General features: G+C 39.6%; 1 protein-coding gene across 3 annotated transcripts; it reads left to right on the forward strand.

Annotated features, from left to right (window-relative positions):
* Positions 1-5,744: 5,744 nt before the first annotated feature.
* On the forward strand, positions 5,745-19,430 carry LOC131222972 (ultraviolet-B receptor UVR8). 3 transcript variants are annotated; one of them, XM_058218236.1, is made up of 5 exons: positions 5,745-5,843; positions 5,934-6,131; positions 16,731-16,766; positions 16,922-17,046; positions 17,882-19,430. In XM_058218236.1, exons 1-5 carry the CDS (start codon positions 5,768-5,770, stop codon positions 19,178-19,180), a joined length of 1,734 nt encoding a protein of 577 aa, XP_058074219.1. In that variant the 5' UTR covers positions 5,745-5,767; the 3' UTR covers positions 19,181-19,430. The 3 variants fall into 3 exon arrangements, with proteins under 3 accessions (XP_058074219.1, XP_058074220.1, XP_058074221.1); XM_058218237.1 differs by lacking the exon at positions 5,745-5,843 and having other exon boundaries at positions 5,992-6,131; positions 16,930-17,046; XM_058218238.1 differs by lacking the exons at positions 5,745-5,843; positions 16,731-16,766; positions 16,922-17,046 and having other exon boundaries at positions 5,994-6,131.
* Positions 19,431-20,814: the final 1,384 nt, after the last annotated feature.

A 20,814-nucleotide genomic window follows, 5' to 3' on the forward strand; every position in this document is an offset into this window, starting at 1 on the left:
TTATGTCCTTGGATGATAAATTAAGTTGTTTTTTTAGAGCTATAAAAATGTACCAAGGAAAGCGTACAATGGATAGATTGAATATACCATAAACATTAACGTGGACTTCCGACATCACAAGTGTGTATCAATTATTATATTCTATCATGCATAATTTAATTTTAGTTGTAACTTGTGAAGACTTTATTAGAAATGGTTTTTTGTTAAGTTTTTATATTATAGTCAAAAGTTATACTGTGTTAACAATCGCGAAAGCCTTTACAAGCAAATATAAGTATCAAACAGCACTTGTAAGTTGTAACTCGATAGCTTAATAAAATATACAAGGCTTGGGTCTAACTAATGAGTAAGGTGTTAATGAGCCCAGATTTCTCTGGGCTTGGATCTCATTGAGCCCATCTCATTTTCCGGACTTAAAATTCAAGCCCAAGTCGCTCAACAAGAAGACCGAGCCAGAAAGGGCTTGACTTGGGTGCGGATCAGTTCTCTATAAACCAGGCTCAGATAACTCACTTTTAGACGTTAGGCTTGATATACGCACATGGATACACCATGGTCCTAAGGCCCCATACTGCTCCATGGAGGGTCTAACTAGGTATCTGATGGGCTAGCCCCTCCCATTAACAACCCCTACTTAGATTAAAATGATCGTAGCCATCCACTCAGTATCCATGAATGACAGTTGAAAGAATAAAGAATGGCCATTACTCCAAATTCAATATTAAAACCAGCTGGTGGGTAGGAATGTCTGATTAGTGCATTCTTTGGGTCGTGCCTCATCCACCACGTGGAGGTCATGTGCTATTAGTAGAGAGAGATTCATCCACAGCCATCTGATCTTTCGTTGGACAGCTGCTGAATACTCGTGGTAATAGACAATAACGTGTGGAACGCGGATTAGCTATTGTCACTGTCAGGTGGGTAGCGAGACTCCCTACTGAAGTCACGTTACGAAGTTTTATGGGCCTTAAGATGTATGTGTTGTATCCACACCGTCCGTCCACTTGAAGAGATCATTTTAAGACATGAGTAAATGAATGAGTCAGATCCAAAGCTCGAGTGGATCCCATCACAGAAAATAGCAGGGAGAATGTTACACGCCATTAAAAACTTTTAGGGGCTACATAAGTTTTCCATAAGCCGATATTTGTGTTTTACCTTTACTGTATTAATTTATGAACAGGTTTGATTTCAAATAAACATCACGGTGGACCTAGGAAGGTTTCAATGGTGGGCGTCACTATCCCTGTGTGGGCTCTACTCCAGCTTTTGATCTGCTTCAGTCTTTGGTTTATGGATTAAAATGTTCTCTGCAGCAAGATGGACGGTGTGATACAAATACATACATCATTAGTCAGGCTCACAGAACTGGGTGACATCACTTCAGTAGCCAATATGATATGTGGGCATCAGCATGACATGACAGCCACCCGATCGAGATTGGACAGCCGTGTAAATCTCTCATACCTTTTTGTTCAGAGAATTCGACAACGTGAAGCTTGATTAATAAATAATTAATCATGGCCGCTCGACTGAAAGCCATCAACTTTGACAATTGACAGGGCAGTTCGATTCAAAACTAGCAACTTTTACCAAAGCCTCTAAATAAGTAAATATTAAGAATATTTATGATTAAAATCTACCAGTCACCTGCAGAATTTTATAATAATCAAGTGATAATTGAAAAGTGGGTTTTTCATCCAAAAGCACTGCATACAGTCTTTCACAATATAAAAAACCTTGTTAGTATACCATTACAACCGGACAAAAATAAAAAACTCACTACTGATTAGTAAGAGCAACGATGAGAATGCATCTTTAAAAAAATCTGCTTAATATTGAAAAAAAGATAAATCCAACATATTAGTATAGAATTGGATTACAACTACAAACTATAGTTAAGAATTATCGTTACTCCTGAAATAAGTTGGGATATAAGATAGAATTGTTTGATTTAATTGTGCTAGATTGTGTTATTTTTTAAAACCTTTGGCTAGTTATAAATATCTTCTGTTAATTTCCATCAAACATTTCTCTTCCATATTTCATTAAGTTATGCTAGTTCAATCATTGCTACATTAGTCTTTCATATCTTTTTGTCTATTTTAATATTTCACATCCTTTTGTCTCTTCATATCTTTATAATTATTCATTTTCTCTTGACCGTATTCTATTTTCTCCCTCTATTCATTAAGCTTTTGGATAGTTAGGCCTTGTTACTTTGTCAACAACTAATGAAGTGTCATATTGAATATACGTCACTTATAATTTCGCAACAAGTGATCCACATATCATAAAAATCTTTCACACACTTATTTCTTGTGCAATGCCATGTGTCACTCTCTTATTAGCTTGACAAAAATAGAGTACAACAAAGATTAATATGAAACCTTATTAATTCTTAATGCTAAAAGGTTCCCATCTTCATTTGAAGGTGATTAGCTGATCATGACTGTCAAACAAGTGGGCCCCACCACCAATATCCGTCCAATACCTGCCACTGATCAGAGGGTTATGATCTTCCAATTTTGGAGATTATTTTTAAGATCCTACATTAACGATAATTATATCAACGGTTTGGAGGCCCGGTCACAATAATCCATACATAGGGACCTTGAGACACGTCTACCGTCCAATTATCTGAAAACTGAAATAGATCCAGAATTTCATGGCCTCCTGTGAAAAGCTCACGCGGATTGGATGTAAGTCACCGTCCAAAGTTGGCCTTGCTTTTCTATAACCGTCAGATTTCCAAGCCACAAATGGGACGGCTGTAATTCTCCTGATCTAATCTTTGATCTTTGATTGGGTGGTTCAGATGGGTGATTGAGCACTCAAAGTGTCGGAAATCACTTGGAAAGCGATTTTTTTTTCACAAGTACTTCTCCCGCCCGTGCATAGCTCGGGACGGGCTATACATGTATCCCATTAATTGGTGGAGAGCGGTTATGTAAGAAGGCGGAGGACACCTAAGCAAACAGAGGCATTAGCCCGTACGTCTTCTCTTTTTCCGTTTTTTTACCTTTTCTTCCTACGAGGATTTCTTGTCAAAGCCATTTGCCTGGGAACCCAAGTGAGACTTACTGTGATGTTTGTGAGAAATCCTTCCCGTCCATCAGTTTTGTGATTTCATTTTAGGGCATGATGCCAAAAATGAACCGTATCCAATGCTCGAGTGGACCGAAAACGTGATAATTGAACGTACACAGTTGAGATATTCATGGGGCCATGGAAGTTTTGAATCATGCTAATATTTTTGTTTTCAGTTCATCTAGTTATAATTACGTTATCAACAATATGGATGGCATATAAACATCACTGTCAAACCCAGGGAGGTTTCAATGGTAGGAATTTCCCTAACCATCTTTTCCTTTATTACGGCCCACTTAAGCATTGGATACGGTTCATTTTTTACATCATGTCCTAAAATTTTTAAAAAAAAACGGATGGACGGGGATGATTTCTCAAAAACATCACAGTGGGCCCCACCTGGGTTCCAGCATAGGAACTTCCTGTGAAAGGCTTTTGCAAGAAGGGCACGGACTAGGTACTTCCAAACCATCCAAATTGTTGAGCTGAATGGTGTTAGACTTTTTAAATTGTTTAACCCCATTTAAATCTATACCGTCCAAATTGTTGAGCTAACTTTTGATAGAGTATAATTTTTTTTTTAAAAGTACATTGAGATGATAATAACTCCCATGCCATGTTTACTGTCCAATTTTTACCCACTTACTATTTTGCTCTTAACCATCTATTTTCTACCAATTAAATTGATAGTCAGAATTGCTTCATCATTATAAATATAAAAATATGCTCCATCCATAATCAGATGCAACTTAAGCTGTCGTATTATCACCCTTTTAACATTGGTCCCACAGCTTGAAGTTTTTTTTTTTTAGACATTGTAACTACTGTGCACAATTTTGTGAGTGAATTGTACCTATCCACTTACTTGTATTTGGATTTCGTGGAAGACACATTATCTATTTAGTGATTGGGTAGATGAAGTGACGTAACCCAGTTCTTTGGGCCCCACCATGATGTATGTTTTGTATCCACACTGTCCATTGATTTGGAGAGATCATATTAGGGCATGATCCAAACAATGAGTTAGATCCAAATCTCAAGTGGACCCCACTACAAAAAACAGTGGGGAGACTGACGCCCACCATTAAAAAGTTATAAGGGCAACAAAAGTTTTCCATCTGATATTTGTGTTTTCCCTTCTTTCATGTTTGAGTTAATACATGAACAGGTTGGATCTCAAATAAACATCATGGTGGACCTTTGGAAGGTTTCAACAGTGGGCGTCACTCGCCCCATTGTTTTCTGTGGTGGGGTCCACTCCAGCCTTGGATGTGCCTTATTCTTTGGATCTTGCCCTAAAATGATCCCTCCAAATGTATGACGGTGTGGATGCAACACATACATCATGTTGGGGCCAACAGAACTTGGCGATGTCACTTCAGTGGTGAGTCTCGCTTCTCAACCTATCATTATCCAATCCACATGCGGAAAAAAGGACGCCAAATTTACTGGGAAAGCCTTTCACAGGAAGTTCTTGTGTTGGGAACCAGGTGGGGCCTATTGTGATGCTTTTGAGAAATCATCCCCATCCATTCATTTTTTTTATTTAATTTTTAGTACATGATGTAAAAACTAAACCGTATCCAATGCTTAAGTGGGCCGTAATAAAGGCAAAGATGGTTAGAGAAATTCCTACCGTTGAAACCTCTTTGGGTTTGACAGTGATATTTATATGCCATCTATACCGTTAATAATGTAATTACAACTGGATGAACTGAAAACAAAAATATTAGCACGATTCAAAACTTCCGTGGCCCTATGAATATTTTAACTCTGTACGTTCAATTATCACGTGTTCGGTCCACTTGAGCATTGGACGCGGTTCATTTTTGGCATCATGTCCTAAAATGAAATCACAAATCTGATGGACGGGAAGGATTTCTCACAAACATCACAGTGGATCCCACCTGGGTTTCCAGGCGAAACGCTTGACAAGAAATGCGCTTGGTAAGATTGGATAAAAAAACGGAAAAAGAGGAGACGTCCTCCGTTTGCTTACGGTCATCCGCTCTCCACCGGTTAATGTGACACATGTATAGCCCATCCCGAGCACTGCATGGGCGGGGAAGTACCTGATCCGCGCCCCATTAGGATGATGCAGGTGGAGCCGGATTGGCCATTGACGCTGCCATAAAATGAGGTGGCTAGTGAAGTGATTGGCGCTCCGTGGGCCCAAGACAATGTATGTGTTTTAAACATGCCATCCATCCGATGGATCATGGCTCAAAACTGAGGCAGATCCAAATCTCAGATGGACTATACTACAGGAAAACAGTGGTCATTGAATGCCCACCATAAAATATATCCTAATACCCCACCACGCAATGCCGGCCATCCATTTTTCCAGCTCATGGGTTCTTAAAAATGAGGCATATCTAAATCTGTGGACCACACCACAGAAAACAAGGATCATTGAACGCTCACCGTTAAAAACTTCCTAAGCCTAATGTAACAAAATCTTCGTTACAATCAAATGGATGTGATGTGACCATACAATTACAAGAGTAAATAATCACGACCGATTTACAACCATTTATCGTCGTAATTGGAAAAACCAAACAGGCCAAAGTCTTCAATGTGCGCGAGTTAGCAGAGCAGTTGGCTATAAGCCTATAAAGCGCCGTGTGCTTCCGACCTTTATCCTTCACGCTTACAGTCTCCTCTTTCCCGGCACTCGATGTCAGATTCCGGCAGTTTGTCTCAGAAAATCGTCGGAATCGCTACCGGAGAAGCCCATACTCTCGCTCTTACCGGTAAGCTACTCCTTGCACTGAAAACATACCAGGAATTTTGGAAATATATATAAATAGATAAAGAGTTTTTGGTGGGATATGGAATTGCAGGAGATGGGAGCGTATATTCATGGGGAAGAGGGACATTCGGGCGTCTTGGAACCGGAAAGGAATCGGACGAGCTTTTCCCGGTTCGAGTCGGGTTTGATAGTTCAAAGAAGGAAAGGGTTTCAGCTGAGGATGGCGCGAGAGAGAGGCCGAGGTTTGTAGGAGTTGCTGCTGGTGCTTACCACAGCCTCGCTTTGGAAGGTCAGTCTTTTTATTTATTTATTTTTTTCTAATTTGCTTATTTTCTTAATTTTCTTTGTTTTTTCTAAGTTTTTATTTTTATTTTTATAACTCTGGTTATTACATGATGCTCAATACATAGGCACTTGGAAAATTTATTCATGGCATAGATTAACTCAAATTAAGTCACAGTACCAAAGTTGGATGTGTTCATCAATCCTAACCTCTGATTCGCAGACACTTTTTTTTTAAATTTTTTGTAGGACCCATTTGATTTTTTTCGTGTTTAACCGTCCAATAAATGTTCGTCAATTTGATGGTCGGATAATCAAATAGAAATGGATTTTGGTTCGCAATGCATCTAAAATTGGATCTGTAATTTGGACAGTTTAGTTTAAGTCACTCATCTGTCACGTGTGCAATTTCTTAGTCCCTGCTTATCATTCATCACACTCTGCCGTAGCATCAGAGTTTCTCTCTTTAAGTAACGACTTTCTTGTTTTCTTTAATAATAGTAATTAACAGTTTCTCTTTTGATGAGTTGTATTTGATTCTTTGTGACAGACAATATGATGGTTCACATGCATGAAGTCATAGATTGTATGCTTGTCCCATGGGTGATTCAAAATAGAGAAGAATGTTGATACTCAGGCACTGTGTGATGGATGATATGCAGGCACTTCGAAATTGCATACATGGATTACAATAACTTAAATTAAACTGTCCAAATTATGGTCCTAGTTTAGATGTATCATAAACAAAAAATTACGCCTATTGGATGGTAAAAAATGAAAAATCCAACCGTTCTATTTCAACAAACAAGTGTTCACAAATCAAAGGTTAGTATTGCTTAACCAAATGATTTTATGACTGTGACTTAGTGATAATGAGTTCCATAATTTAGATGTTTAAATTTTGAGTTAATTCATGTCAGGTGTGCAATTTTTAAGTGCCTGTGTATCAATTTTTGCCTGGTGCTAATGTTTCAGATAACTCCACCTGAAAATAGACTGTCCAAATCATGGCCCACCCTTTACATGGGTCATAACTTGAAATCCTAGAATTAGGTGGATTGGATAATCCTGACTGATTGGGGAAAGAGAAGAAAAGGCTTTGGTGAATGGCTTTTCTTGCTATTTGGTGGGCCATTTGTGAAGAAAGAAATGCTAGGTGTTTCTGCAATGTTTCCAAATCGGTTAAAAGCACCTCTCAAAGGGCAAGATTGTTGGTCATAGAATGGGCCTCCTGTGATCCCCAGTTAAAGGGTTGTAATTTGGTCTTTCTTGGGTTGTAGTTTGGTCGCCTTCTCGGCGCCCTTTGGTTGTAGTTTTCCTTCTGATTTTGTTTTTTTTAAAAAAATAAAATTCCATTATCTTGCAACAGGGAAAAAAAAAAAACGAAAAAGAAGAAGAAGAAGAAGAAGAAAAGAGATAATCCTAACTGCTGATTAATGATAATTTATCTGTCAAAGTTCAGAGCATTGATTATTTTCATCTTAAGGGCCAGTTGATGGCCCCCTAATCTACCCATTAGAATATCAGTTCAGTGGTAATCTTGGGTTTGTGACCCATCTCAAGTGGGGCCACTGACATGTACAAGTTCTGGATGCATTATGACTTCTTCTTCTTTTTTTAATATTTGGATTGGTGCTGTGTTTTTATTATTATTATTATTATTTTTTAAGGGTTTGCAAGTCCACATCAAGTGTTTCAGACTCCTTTTGTGGCTTCTTTTTCTTACGAGTAGAATCATAGGATCCTTGAGCAGAGGGTTTCCACAGTACTCAGGTCCTTAGTTCTGACAAGTGCGGCCCATGGTTTGGTAACCCAGAGTAGGTCTGTTGATACCACCGTGGATTCACGCATGCCGAGATCTCCCATATTGGAAGATCCTAGTCAATAAACCTGTGACATTTTTTAGTTGAAAGGGACCATACTGTATTAATCTTTTAACTGTCTATTTGTAAGCACAAGTCAAAGGTTTATATCATGCCATTGAGGAAAATTTTGAGGCATGGTCTCTCCACAGTTGCAAGCAACAAACCAGTGGCCCGGATTACCAAAATGAGGGTCCCTCATGTCACAACTTAAAAGACTATATAATGTGCAGTGCCAATTAAGAGAAGACGGAGCATAATGAGCAGTTAAGTTCACAAAGTTTCTTTCTAAATCATACCGTGCAAAAATTTCTATGCCCACACAACCCTCTACACATGCCCTCACATCCCAAGGTGGTATACCTGTGGATCATCCAAACTGTGACAGGTAGGCTCCATCATTCCATTTGGTCGGTACCCTGTACCTGTATGTTGAATGTAGACCATTTTCCACTTTTTAAACCCATCCATTGTTTTCATAAATGTAGGCGCCTTGATGAGTTGGCTAGCCTGAGCTTATATCGATAAAATGAATAGTTGGCAATTTATCCGATATAGAACACTCATATCGATAAAATGATTTGAACCATTTACTGGAAAAATGGGTGTCTCGCCCTTTTTTTTATCCAATGCTGAATCGACGACCTATGTATAAAATAAGAAGCATTTTTTGGATTTGAAGAAAAAAAAAAAACAACTTTGCTGACAATTGTAGTTTTTTTTTTGCCTCGTCGGAAGAGTCCTCTGAATATTCTGGTCTTGTATCAGTTTCCATATCTTGGAATACGAACAGAGAAGAGAGGGTAGGCTCACCTGGTCATTTACTCAGGGGGTCGACATGCCCCGCACAAATGCGACCGCATATAGAGGTGCATGTTGGTTTAGCACAGCTCCCCATTGGTACTCTAGTGTTCTGAAGCCCAAACTTCTGACCATCTCATGGCTTCAGGTCATGTTAGCTCTGAATTAACAAATGAATTTTGACCGATTTAAGGATGTGGAGTCTTGGATCAAAGGATGGATTTGGTGGGTAAGTTTTGCGAATTTGCAAACTCATTCCACCAATTTGTTCAAATGTCAAACAGGTAAGTGTTGAGACATGCGTGAGTGATCGAAGGTTCAATCCCTGGTAGTGTTACCTTTCAAAAAAAAAAAAAAGTCCTCGTGTTAGTTCCTCTAAAGGTTCCTAATCCTTTTTTTTTTTTGGTTGACATATATGGGCCTTTCTTTTGGTGGTATTCCAAATAAGGGCCTATCCTTTCCTATTTCCAAATAAGGACCTAACCTTTGCTCCATTAGTCAAAAACAATCTCCGTTGTTAAGTTTGTATAGGAATGGGTGGTTGTATTTAATTAATTTCGAACGTACCCTTATACACATTAAATATATTTTAATATTTCCCAACCACACATTAATTCCACCAAAACCCTAACCTAACCCAACCAATACCCTCTCTCAACCTCTTCATCTCGTCTCACCCCACAGTAATCATCCAACATAAAACGGGTGACCCCCTTGTGAACAGTGCCACATGTTTAGTGGGCATCACACCGATATCCCGCACAACTAGTGACCCCTTCATGTATAATGTCCTATGTCATTAGGCCCCGCCTATAAGATGCCACATGTGTAAAGGGCCTGCACTAATCATCTCGTGCAAACAAGTTCCATGGGCCAACAATACAGTATCATCTGTCATGTAAAGTGACCTCTTTTTTTTATAGTGCTACGTGTACAGTGCCTATATATCATCCATAAGGATCTGCAATAAATGATTAGGGACAACCATCTTGTAGTGGGTTTAGGTGGGAAGATGGGTCAAATCAGGAACTGACAAAATGAAATTGCATTCTCTATGAGAAGCTAATGGCCAAGACTATCTATTTTGGTTGGATTTTTAATGCTAATCCATCTTCACACAGGGCCCACTAAAACAAATGGCCAAGATCCACGCGCCATATCTCAACTATTCGGTGACGAAATGCCGGATCCTGTTCATCTGTCAGCCGATTTCATGTAACATAGCCAATAAATCACATCGCTTGACTCTTCAAGTGGGTCACACATGCATGAAAATTGAAAAGAGAAATGAAATGGATACTAAAAAGTGGCATAACCAACCACCATACATGAAATGCTAACGTGATGGGTGGCCCAACCTACGAGGTGGGACACACTTGATTAGTAGTCAAGATGTCATGTCTATGCCTTCATATCTAACCCCCTCTACCACCATACTTTTAATTCTATTTGCTTGAGCTCGGGCACTAGACACAACATGATAGATTTTTGTATTGTTATTGTCCTCCTTCAACCACATTGCTCGTGACCTCCATTTCCACTTCACTTCCTCCTTCTTAAGCCAATTACTATAATCCCCTGAACACATCCCTATGAGCCCTATCTTCTTCTGACAGGGGCATCCCCTTCCTCCAAATCTAGAGCTTGAATTTTTGCCAAAACTAAATCCATCTCGCTCTCGATTGTGGAAAAACTCCTTCGAGCTAGAAATCTTCCCCTTTAAAAGCCTGAGCTTCCGAAAAAAAAAGGATGAAACCCGGGTGGCCTTGAATTGAAATGAAAAGAAGCCCACCACCACCTTAACCAGATCGATGAATCCCCCCACTTCAAGCCATGCTAACTCAAATTTGAACAGTCTCAGCCCACAACTCTCCATTTCCACTTCAAGCAAAATTGGATGGTGGTTTGAAATAGGCTTAGGGAGGCCTCTTTGACAGCACAAGGGGAAACGATCAATCCAGCTTCTCGAGACTAAGAAGGAATCTAATTTAGACAGATAGGATTGACTTGCCCATTAAACCAAGTGCATCTAACACCTCTTATCGGGAGATTAATCAGACCATTCCTCCGAACCCACAGAGAAAATTTTGAACCCCCCTCCCCCACGGACGATTTTTCATACCAACTTATCCTTGAAGAAATTGTATAGCTGAAAAATACGATTCAGCTTACCTTCTGGCTGGAGAGAGATAAGAACCTCGACTTCACTCAGAGGCTTCAAGACTCTAATACTTGTTTAGGCCGCACTTTCACTGTAACCAGTGTTCGCATTGTCGACAAAATGTCGTTAATATCGCCGATCATATCGGTGTCGCTAGACTAGCGACACTAAAACCCCCATTTTCGTTTCTCTCTGGATTATCGGCAAAATATTGGCGATATCGTCCATAATTTTGGATTTTTTTTGGACAAAATAGGTAAAAAAATGAAAAAAATCGAAAAAAAAACCTTTGATTTCGGTAATACTTGGTTGATGGTTGATTGGAACTCAGAAGAAAATAATCTGGGCAGCAATCGATAGCTCTCGTCTTCGACAGAGGTAAAGAAATCTGAAATTTTCCCTTTTCTTTGTTCGATTGGAAGATTGATGTCGCAAATACATGATTTCGGCGAAAAATCAGGGATTTTGGGAGATTGAGATGGGATTTTGAAACCCTCAGTCGAAAATCCCCCCTCTCTGCGGAAAACCCCTCGTCGCAGATGAAAACCCCTCTTTTATTTTTTTCCTTTTATTTTTTTTTAATTTTTTTTATCCTTTTAAGCTTTAGAACTAAAAAAGCAGACTGCGCGCATGGTGCACTTCAGCGTACTGAGTAAACTCTCTGGGCCCACCGTGAATGTTTGTGATTTATCCATGCCGTCCATTCATTTTTCTAGCTCATTTTAGGGTAAATCCCAAAATTAAAGCATATCCACAGCTCTAGTGGACCGCACCACAAGAAACAATGAGAATAATGATTTTCACCGTTGAAACCTTCTTAGGCCCCACAGTGATGTTTATTTGTCATCAAGCCTTTTTGTAAATATAAAAAGGCATGGATGAAGGGTTAAAATAAAGATCAGCTTGATTCAAAATTTTTGTGGCCACCAGGAAGTTTTTAATGATATGTGTTCAATTCACACAGTTTCCTGTGGTGTGGTCCATTGAAGATTTGAATTTGGTTCATTTTTCAGATCACGCACTAAAATAAGCCGTCGTATATGATGGACGGTGTAGATGTAAGGTACACACTTCGTAATGGGTCCCACAGTTAGGGATCCACCGGAAGCGGATTGGTTGGTGTACCTCACACCAGCTATATAGCTGTTGTAGGTACGTGTCGTGCGAAGACAAGCACTGACGCTCCTCGAGCTCCGAGTTGTAAGAACGGTTCAAAGGAGATCAAAGTTACATTGGCCCCACAGTGATGTATTTATTATATCTACACCGTTCATCTGTTTGTAGAGTTCATTTTGGAGCATTATCCAAAAAATGAACCATATCCAAAGATTATATGGACCACACCATAGATAGCAGTGGAGATAATGTTTTTCACCGTTAAACAATTTGCAAGATAATGTTTTTCACCGTTAAACAATTTGCAGGGCCCACCATAACGTTTATTTTGCATCCAATCTGTTCATAAAAACACAAATATCTGAATGAATAGGAAAAACAATTTTCATATTGATCTAAAACTTCTGTGACCCCAAAAAGGGTTTAAGGGTTTCAATGGTAGACGTTCAATCCCCCACTAGTTTTTGCAGTGTGGTCCACTTGATAGTTATATCTGTCTTATTTTTCATCTAAAGCCTTAAGACGAGCTCTTCAAATTGATGAACAGTTTGGATATAAGACATACCTCATGATCAGACCCATAGGACTTGCTGACATCAATAGCTGGGGTGAGGTACACCAGCCATTCCGCTTCCCCGATCCACCACCAGAACGGAAGTGGATTGCATATTGGGTAAACTCCGTGGGCCCATCGTAATTTACGTATTTGATCCACTTTGTCCAACCATTTTATTAAATGATTTTAAGGCACAAGCCAAAAATGAAGCATATCCAAAGCTTAGGTGGACCACACCACATGAAACTATGTGAATTGAATGTTTACCATTGAAAAATTCTTGGGGGCCACAAATGTTTTGTATCAACCTGATATTTTTGTTTTTTATTCATCCATGTCCCTGTGATCTTATGAACAGTTTGGATGACAAATAAACATCATTGGGCCCTATGAAGATTTCAATGGTGGAAATCATTATTCCCACTGTTTCATATGGTGTGGTCAACTTGAAACTTAGATAAATTTATTTTGGTTATTATTAGAGTAATTTTTTATGGAAATGTATGTTTTTTTGGCCCCATTAAATGAAAACTTATTATTTAATGTATTTTTTTTTTACAAAATTTTAATTTCTAAATATACAAATATGTGTATTTATGCATGTCTTGAAGTTTCACTAAAAAATTTCACTGTTATCTCTATGTTTTCGCATTTTTCTCCACATTTCCGGTTATCAGAGATATTATTGGCGATAACGATATTATATTTTTATCTCTGGCCAGCGAAACTTGTAGCGATACTGACAACTCGAACACTGACTGTAACCATGAACTACTTTGTCAATGGCTTCAGCATCCCTTACTGATGCCACCAAATACCATATGGAGGATTGGCTTTCTATTTCTATCATCTAGGGCTTAACTAACATCATCGACTGCCCACCATCCCAACTTTGCCACACCCATTTCTCCCTAACCTCACCCCTCTGGAAAGACGTTTCCCTGTTTAGATTTTCCTAGACTCGCCTCCCCAAAAACCCCTCCCTTTCCCATAGACCCTCCTCCCTTGATCCCTATTCCCCCACCCTACCCTCTCGCCCACCAACTTGTCCACATAGGAACCCAACCCCCCACCCCACCCCGAACTCCTCTACCCCTCTCTATTCCCCCCCCTCCCCACACTTAGCATAACCATATCAAACATTTTATACCCCACTCGCTTGGGGCCCAATCATAGCATAGGGCAATGACCTTGTATCTTCCGGATAAGATGATCATAGCTATGAGATTAAACATATCAAATCATACCAGGAAGGAGTATGAGGAGATTTTGCACCAACCACATTGGATTAGAAAGAGGACACCACAATACTTGACATGTGGATTTAGACCGTCCATCTTGTTATGGGTTCAGGTGGAGAGAATGGTAAAATGGTCTCAAAAGGGTAAAATCATCCTTTCCCAGCCCTTCTTGATGTTGCTTACTCCTTTCTGTCACCTTTTCTGCTGTCATTTTTTACCCTATGTTGAAAGGATAAGCCCTTATTTGGAAATAGGAAAAGGATAGGCCCTTTTTTGGAATTCCACCAAAAGATAAGCCCTTCTATGACAAAAACCCTTTTTTACCCCCTTACTATGCTTAGTTATTTGTTTTTTCCTTTATAGGTAAGCTAGCTCAAATCCTAGACCTCAATGTTGAAAAATGCCATTTGCCATTTAGCAACGGGCTTAGAACCCAATCATGGTTAGCTGTAGTAAATACATCAAATGCCTTAAAAAGGAAAAGAAAAAAAAAAGGGACCAAGTTCTTTCTTGCAGTTCTTACAAAAGGAGTGTCCTTGTCTTATGCACTGTTATACTCTCTCTGATTTATATGTTTTGCTAGTAGGCATGGCATGCACAAAGCATGTGGACACATACAAGACATGGGAAACGATTGGAGAGGTAGTTTTGAAAGGGTGTTGCTCAAGGTGTTCCATAATGGTAATGGTGGCTGCAACGGCCACCGCCGTTGCCGTTACAATACGGGCCCCAGTAACGGCTGTTGCATCATTTTTTATTTTTTATTTTGAAAACACCTGTTTCTGGACCATTATGGGACCGTTGGGGAGCCGTTACAGGCATTTTTTCTGGTAACGGCCGTTATGGCCCCATAACATGTAACAGTTCTGGCCGTTACCCATTACATAACCGTTTTTGTATACCTTGGTGTTGCTAAATACATGGGCACTGTTTTATCTTCTTCTTCTTTTTTTCCTTTTTTTCTTTTGAAGGATTAAATACTCGGGCACTTGAAAGTTGTATATGTGGAAACATTAACTCAATAAAACAATCGAGGTTGTTGGACCCACTTTAGATAGCTCATCATTAAATATTAAATTTGATTAAGTATTGTTTCTTGAATTGTTTGCTGATTGTTTTCATCTCAACCATCCATTAAATGCCCATCAATCAGCCAGGTTGGACATTAAATCAGTACAATTTTCTGTTTAAGATTAGTCCAAATGAGGGCCTATTTGTACAGTTTCTTCACATTATATGCCATGTTTACAAATTTAACCATAAGGCTCCTACAAAAAGAAGGTTAAGTCTAAAAGTCATAATGCCTGTCCTCTGGATATGGACAAAGCCGCACACAGAAAACCCCTTTTAAACCTGACCACCTAAGGTGATAGGAACAAAGGAACATGACAATGTGTCATTCCCCAGTCTACCAACTCAAAGTGGTCCTGAAAAGTGCTTCCATATCAACCATTATACTCTGCCATAATATCTAAGTTATTCTCATTGCAAAGGGAAAGAAAGGGTCTGCCAATAGCCACACGTCACACTGCTTTACCAAATGATCTAAAATCCAAGCTATTATGTAACCATATCAGCTGGCTGGCTGGTATGGTATGCACTACACAGGCAGATATGGCCGTGTAACAGCCTCTTATTTTTTGGGGAAAAAAATTAAAAAAAATCTCAAGAATTATTGCTGAAATTCTAAGGATCTCAAATTTGTATTCTTTTTGGTTTTGGCCATGTATTTGGTGGTGTAACGGGCCATTCTTTGGTAAGAATGTCATACATTGGGCAGTGTCAGCTTGAGCTTCTGAAAGTCGACCAAATAGGCCCTAATCAAACACAAATCAAGCATGATTTAGTGGATCAGGGCAGGGCCCGTTACATATAAATACAACAACAAAAAAGGATTAAAAATGAATATATATATATATATATATATATATATATATATATATATATATATATTTGATGGTTTACCCCTTCTGATATTTCCAAATGATCCACTCTGCTTTGGTTCATCAAATCCCACTCAAATTTTTATTTCGATCCTCAAAATAATCCTAGATTTAGTTTTAAATTAGTTTATAAGCTTCATGGTGAAAATGAATAAAGATGTGGAAAAACAAGAGATTTTGAAAGTGAAAACTTCCAAAATTGGCCCTTTATGCTCATATCGGCTTGTAACAGCTGTATTGGCCCCATAATGATGCTGATACAGGGCTTATCAGCCCATATCATCGATACAAGCTGGTACAAGCCATGTTTTTCATAAGGGACCTATTCACCCTATGTGACCGTTTCCTTTACATAACAGCCAATACAGCTGTAACATGAACATTTTTTAATACCTTGCTAAAATCCTTTTCATGTCTTCTAATACCCCAAAGTTTTAGCATTCTGAAAAGTAATTGCTGGAAAAAATTCTCCTCAAAACTTGTGTTATATATGGTAGAGATGATCTAATGGCCATGGATGGGGCTTTTAAGCTATGCGGACAAATTTCACGATTAAGTGACACTAAATTACTCAAAGCCCGTGATCATGCTCTTGGCACTAAATGACTAAAGGCCTGTAGTCTAAAGCCACACTTCTTTCATAAACCTTTTATTCAGTGGTTTACAAATAGACACATTCAATGAGGACAATTTCATCTATTAGATGCTTAGTATAAGTCCAATCAGGGAAAATTTTGGTTACTGGCCAATTGATGGTGGACCACAGAGGATGCGCATCATGTTTCATATGATCACACACATACCACCTGTAAGCATATGGAAGAATTAGATATATTCTTTGGTTGTATTATCTGTTATAATGTAGTTTTCTGTTGTTGTCTGCCTGCAATGTACGGATCATTGATCCTTTGCTTCTTCAATGGCAGATGATGGATCGGTTTGGTCGTGGGGTTACAATACCTGTATCCTTTGTACAATAAAATTTTCCTTTATGGTTTAATCAATGCACCCAACTGTCCTTGGTTACACATAATCATAGAACTATAAAGTTGGATGGTTCTTCTATTAAGCTAAGCTCCTTAGTCCCTCAACTTTTTTTTCTTTGATTGTTACACGGACGGTCAGCTTGGTCTCACCGTGGAGAAATCTTCAACTCCCTGTTTCTTAGAGCGGTTCCTTGAGTTGGGAGTTCCTGGTTCATTGACAGAAGAATCAAACTCTGACAGTAAAACACCATTGAAGGTAAAGCAATATATTTGGTGTTTGCAGATTCTCAAGATTGCTCAGGCCCATTTGGATGCGCCCTCAAAATGGGAGTTTGATACCTAAATGCTGTTTTGAGCCAAACCCCCTTTTCATGTTGTGTGCTTGGATGAACTTTCACAAACCTCCATTTAATCCCCGCTTGTCAAAATAACAGCTAAAAAGCCCTACTCACGGAAAACCAAGTTGGATTGGTTCTCAAAAAATTCCCCAACAAAGTCAATACGCACTTGCAGGGAAAACTCTCTTGCAGAAGTTCTATTCAAATGGGTCCACAGCAACCTGACATAAATCATACTCATTTACCCAAGCTTGTGACTGACAAATATCTCCGATATTTTGGAAATTATGTAGTAATATGTTCCTCTTCGTTTAAAAATTAGCAATGATATCAGGAAAAATGTCCCGATATTTTCAAAATCTCTTTTTTTTTTGAGATTCTCAAAACATCTTTGATACTCCAATAATTGGGGCACATGGTTTGGTGATCCAGGCCATTGATCTTTGGGCACCAATGTAGATGGGACATGCCTGAAAAATCTCCTGTATCAGAAGATACTTACTCTTTGATTAGTGGCACATATGGCCACATGCAAAAGAAAAAAAAAAAAAAAAAAACACTTCAACAGTGCAAGAAAAAAATGACAGAAATCAGATGCTTAAGATCCTCAAATCTTGAAGACGTTCGGGAATTCCTCATTCACATTGGGGCCCATCAGATCTAGAGTCCTAATCACCAGATGTGATAATTCCTCCTGTATTATGTCCTCGTGTCATGTGGGGATCCAATGGATGGTTTGAATTCCAATGGCAGGTTTGTTCTATAAAAGCCGGAGGAATGATGTCGTTTGCAATTGACAGTCTCGGGACCCTCTGGATGTGGGGAAACTGCCCTCCGCAAGGTGACAGCAGCGATGGAGAGTTCACTTTTAGTAGCAGTTCCACTCCAATACCCATTTGGGATTTCCATGGCCATACTGTTGTTAAGGTGGCATGTGGAAATGAGCACATTGTGGCCCTTGTTAGCACTGGCGAAACATTCACAGGAGGTGACCTTGTGTGCTACTCTTGGGGCAAAAACAACCATGGTCAGTTGGGCCTCGGGGACAGAGAAAGCAGAACTCGCCCTCAAGTTGTCGAGACTTTCAACGAGGCATGCCCTTGGGCAGTTTATGAAATTGCATGTGGGGCGTTCCATACGGTTGCTCTTTCCATAAGGAAGGTAGACAGGGACATTGCGGATGCATCTGGAGAGAGAGAGTGTACGTGCTGGACATTCGGTCTTGGGGAGAATGGGCAGCTCGGACATGGAACCACCAACACCACATCCTTGCCGCAACCCGTAGATGGATTGCCACAAGATGCCATCCTAGTTTCTGTCGACTGTGGATTATTCAATACATGTGTTGCTTCTGCGGACGGTGATGTATGGGCATGGGGGATGGAGAAGGGTCTCGGCCTATGTCCAGAAGCTAGTTTTAGTGGGATTGACGCAGGGGATGCACTCTATCCTTCATTGATTCCATGTGGTGAATTTCATGGGAGTAAGTTTGTGGACCCTATGCAAGTTGCATGTGGGGCAGCTCATACTGTTCTTGTCACGGATAATGGATATAAGCTTTGGGCTTGGGGTAGGGGCCGGAGCGGTGTTCTTGGAAGAGGTAACATGATGGATAGCTTCATTCCATGTATAGCAATGTGGCCACCTCTCCACAAGGACTTTGAGGAGGAGAAGGGAATAGAACAGGTTGATGGGGAAGAAAAGATTGAAGAAAATGAATTTGGAAAAGTGACGGACATGAAAAAGAGGTTGTCTTCAGTAATGGAGGACATGCAGCTTCTTCAATCGAAGCTGGCTCTCATGGAACGTTATGCTGGCATACTGCATGCTTGTATATTTGGAAAACCTTTTGAGGAGCGGGATCTGCCATCATCGCTGCGGACTTGGGGCATGTTTACTCTTGACAAGGAATGGGAGAGTATGCTAGAGTCAGCGGACCGTGGGAAGCTGATTCAAATGCAAGCGTTTTACCGAAATATGCTTGCAGGAGTGAAGGACAAGCTGATGAAAAGAAGAATAGAGGAGCTGATTAAGGAATGTACACGTTCTTGATCTGTGGTAAGCAAGGTTCTATGGAGAATGTGTCCCCCTGTTATGCATTTATACAGGTTGGTTGAATGTTTCTTCTTTGTTTACTGTCATCACTTATCAGATAGTGATGTATTTATGTCTTACATGGTTGCCTCCTCTTTCGAACAAATCATGTGTTGTGGTCTGTTTGTATTATCTGATATTGCAATGTACAAACTACAAAGCCAATAAATCAAAATTTGCATCTTCCTTATGGGAGTGTTTCTGTTAATCTCTTATTTCCTTTTCCATTATGAGATTTTAATTTAATTGTTTCAAAAATGGAAGTAGTACATGTATCAAATAAGGAGTAATAGCTTATTTTAGCTTTATTTATCATCGGTGGAATTGTCGAGTCAGTCTTTTGTAGGGGAGAGGAAATTGGCATTGGAATCTCAAAAGGGGTGGGATCTTTTCTATCAGGTCTTTTACAATGTTTTCTGGAGATTGAAGCAGATAGATGACGGGTTTGGCAATGCAAGGCTGGAGATAACATGGCAGATGACAGCTCTAACAATGCATATGATCCGATTTAAACCAAGTATCACCCCTGCTCACAAGATAAGTTGCTAAGTTGCGACTGGACTCGAGAACGGACGAGTCTGGTTGAGTCCTGATTCGTGGATTCTTAAATCCTGGCTCATTGGGCTTTGGATCTAAATATTCACGGCTGCAACTGGGTATCTGTTAATGTAAGTTTGGGGTCTCTCAACCTTGTTTTAGACAGACAATTCCTCATCATTTAGATAATGAGGTCTTTTTATTATTATTATTATTATTTTTAAAATATTTTTAATATAGTTACTGTGGCCACTTGAAAAAACTCTGATGTGCGAGCCTCTGATTTATGAGGATACCATATGATATATAGCACATGCTTTAAAAATTCCTTTTTTTTTTTTTTTTTGTACACGTGTGGCTCATTTGACTATTCAATCAGCACGTTCATGGGATGATACCTCTGCCTTATGGGCATGTACTATGAGCGGCTCTGATTATATTTTCAATTAAAGAATATGGACCAATCACTCATGTCATCTCCAAACGGAACTAGAAAAAGGAAAAAGTAAAAAAGAAAACTGCCAATGGAGCTTTGCTAAGCCCACACGTACAAGGCATCTCACGGACGGGAGTGGATTGGGTGTTACCCAGTGTAAAATCTTAGTGGGTGTGTTACCCTTAGCGCAGGTCCACCTTGATGATGGTCGTATATCCATACCGTCCATCCATTTTTCCAGCCCATTTTAGGACGTGACCCCATAAGCAGATCCAAATCTCAGGTGGACCACACCACAGGAAACAGTGGTGATTGAACACCCACCATTAAAAACTTCCTCGGGCCTGTAATGTTTATTTGCCATCTAACCCATTGATAAGGTCAAACAGACCGGGATGGAGGGAAAATACAAATACTGGGTCCCCAAGAAGTTTTTAACAGTGGGCGTTCCATCACCACTTTTTCCTGTTGTGGTCCACCTGAGATTTGGATCAGCCTCATTTTTGGGCTCATGCCCTAAAATGAGCTCAGCGGCATGAATACATCATGGGGGCCCACAGGCCACATTGGTACGATGGTCCCTAAAAGAGGCGGATGTTATAGAGAGGAAAGATTCTCA

Source organism: Magnolia sinica, chromosome 13 (genome assembly GCF_029962835.1).
Source record: "Magnolia sinica isolate HGM2019 chromosome 13, MsV1, whole genome shotgun sequence".
Lineage (NCBI taxonomy): Eukaryota > Viridiplantae > Streptophyta > Magnoliopsida > Magnoliales > Magnoliaceae > Magnolia > Magnolia sinica.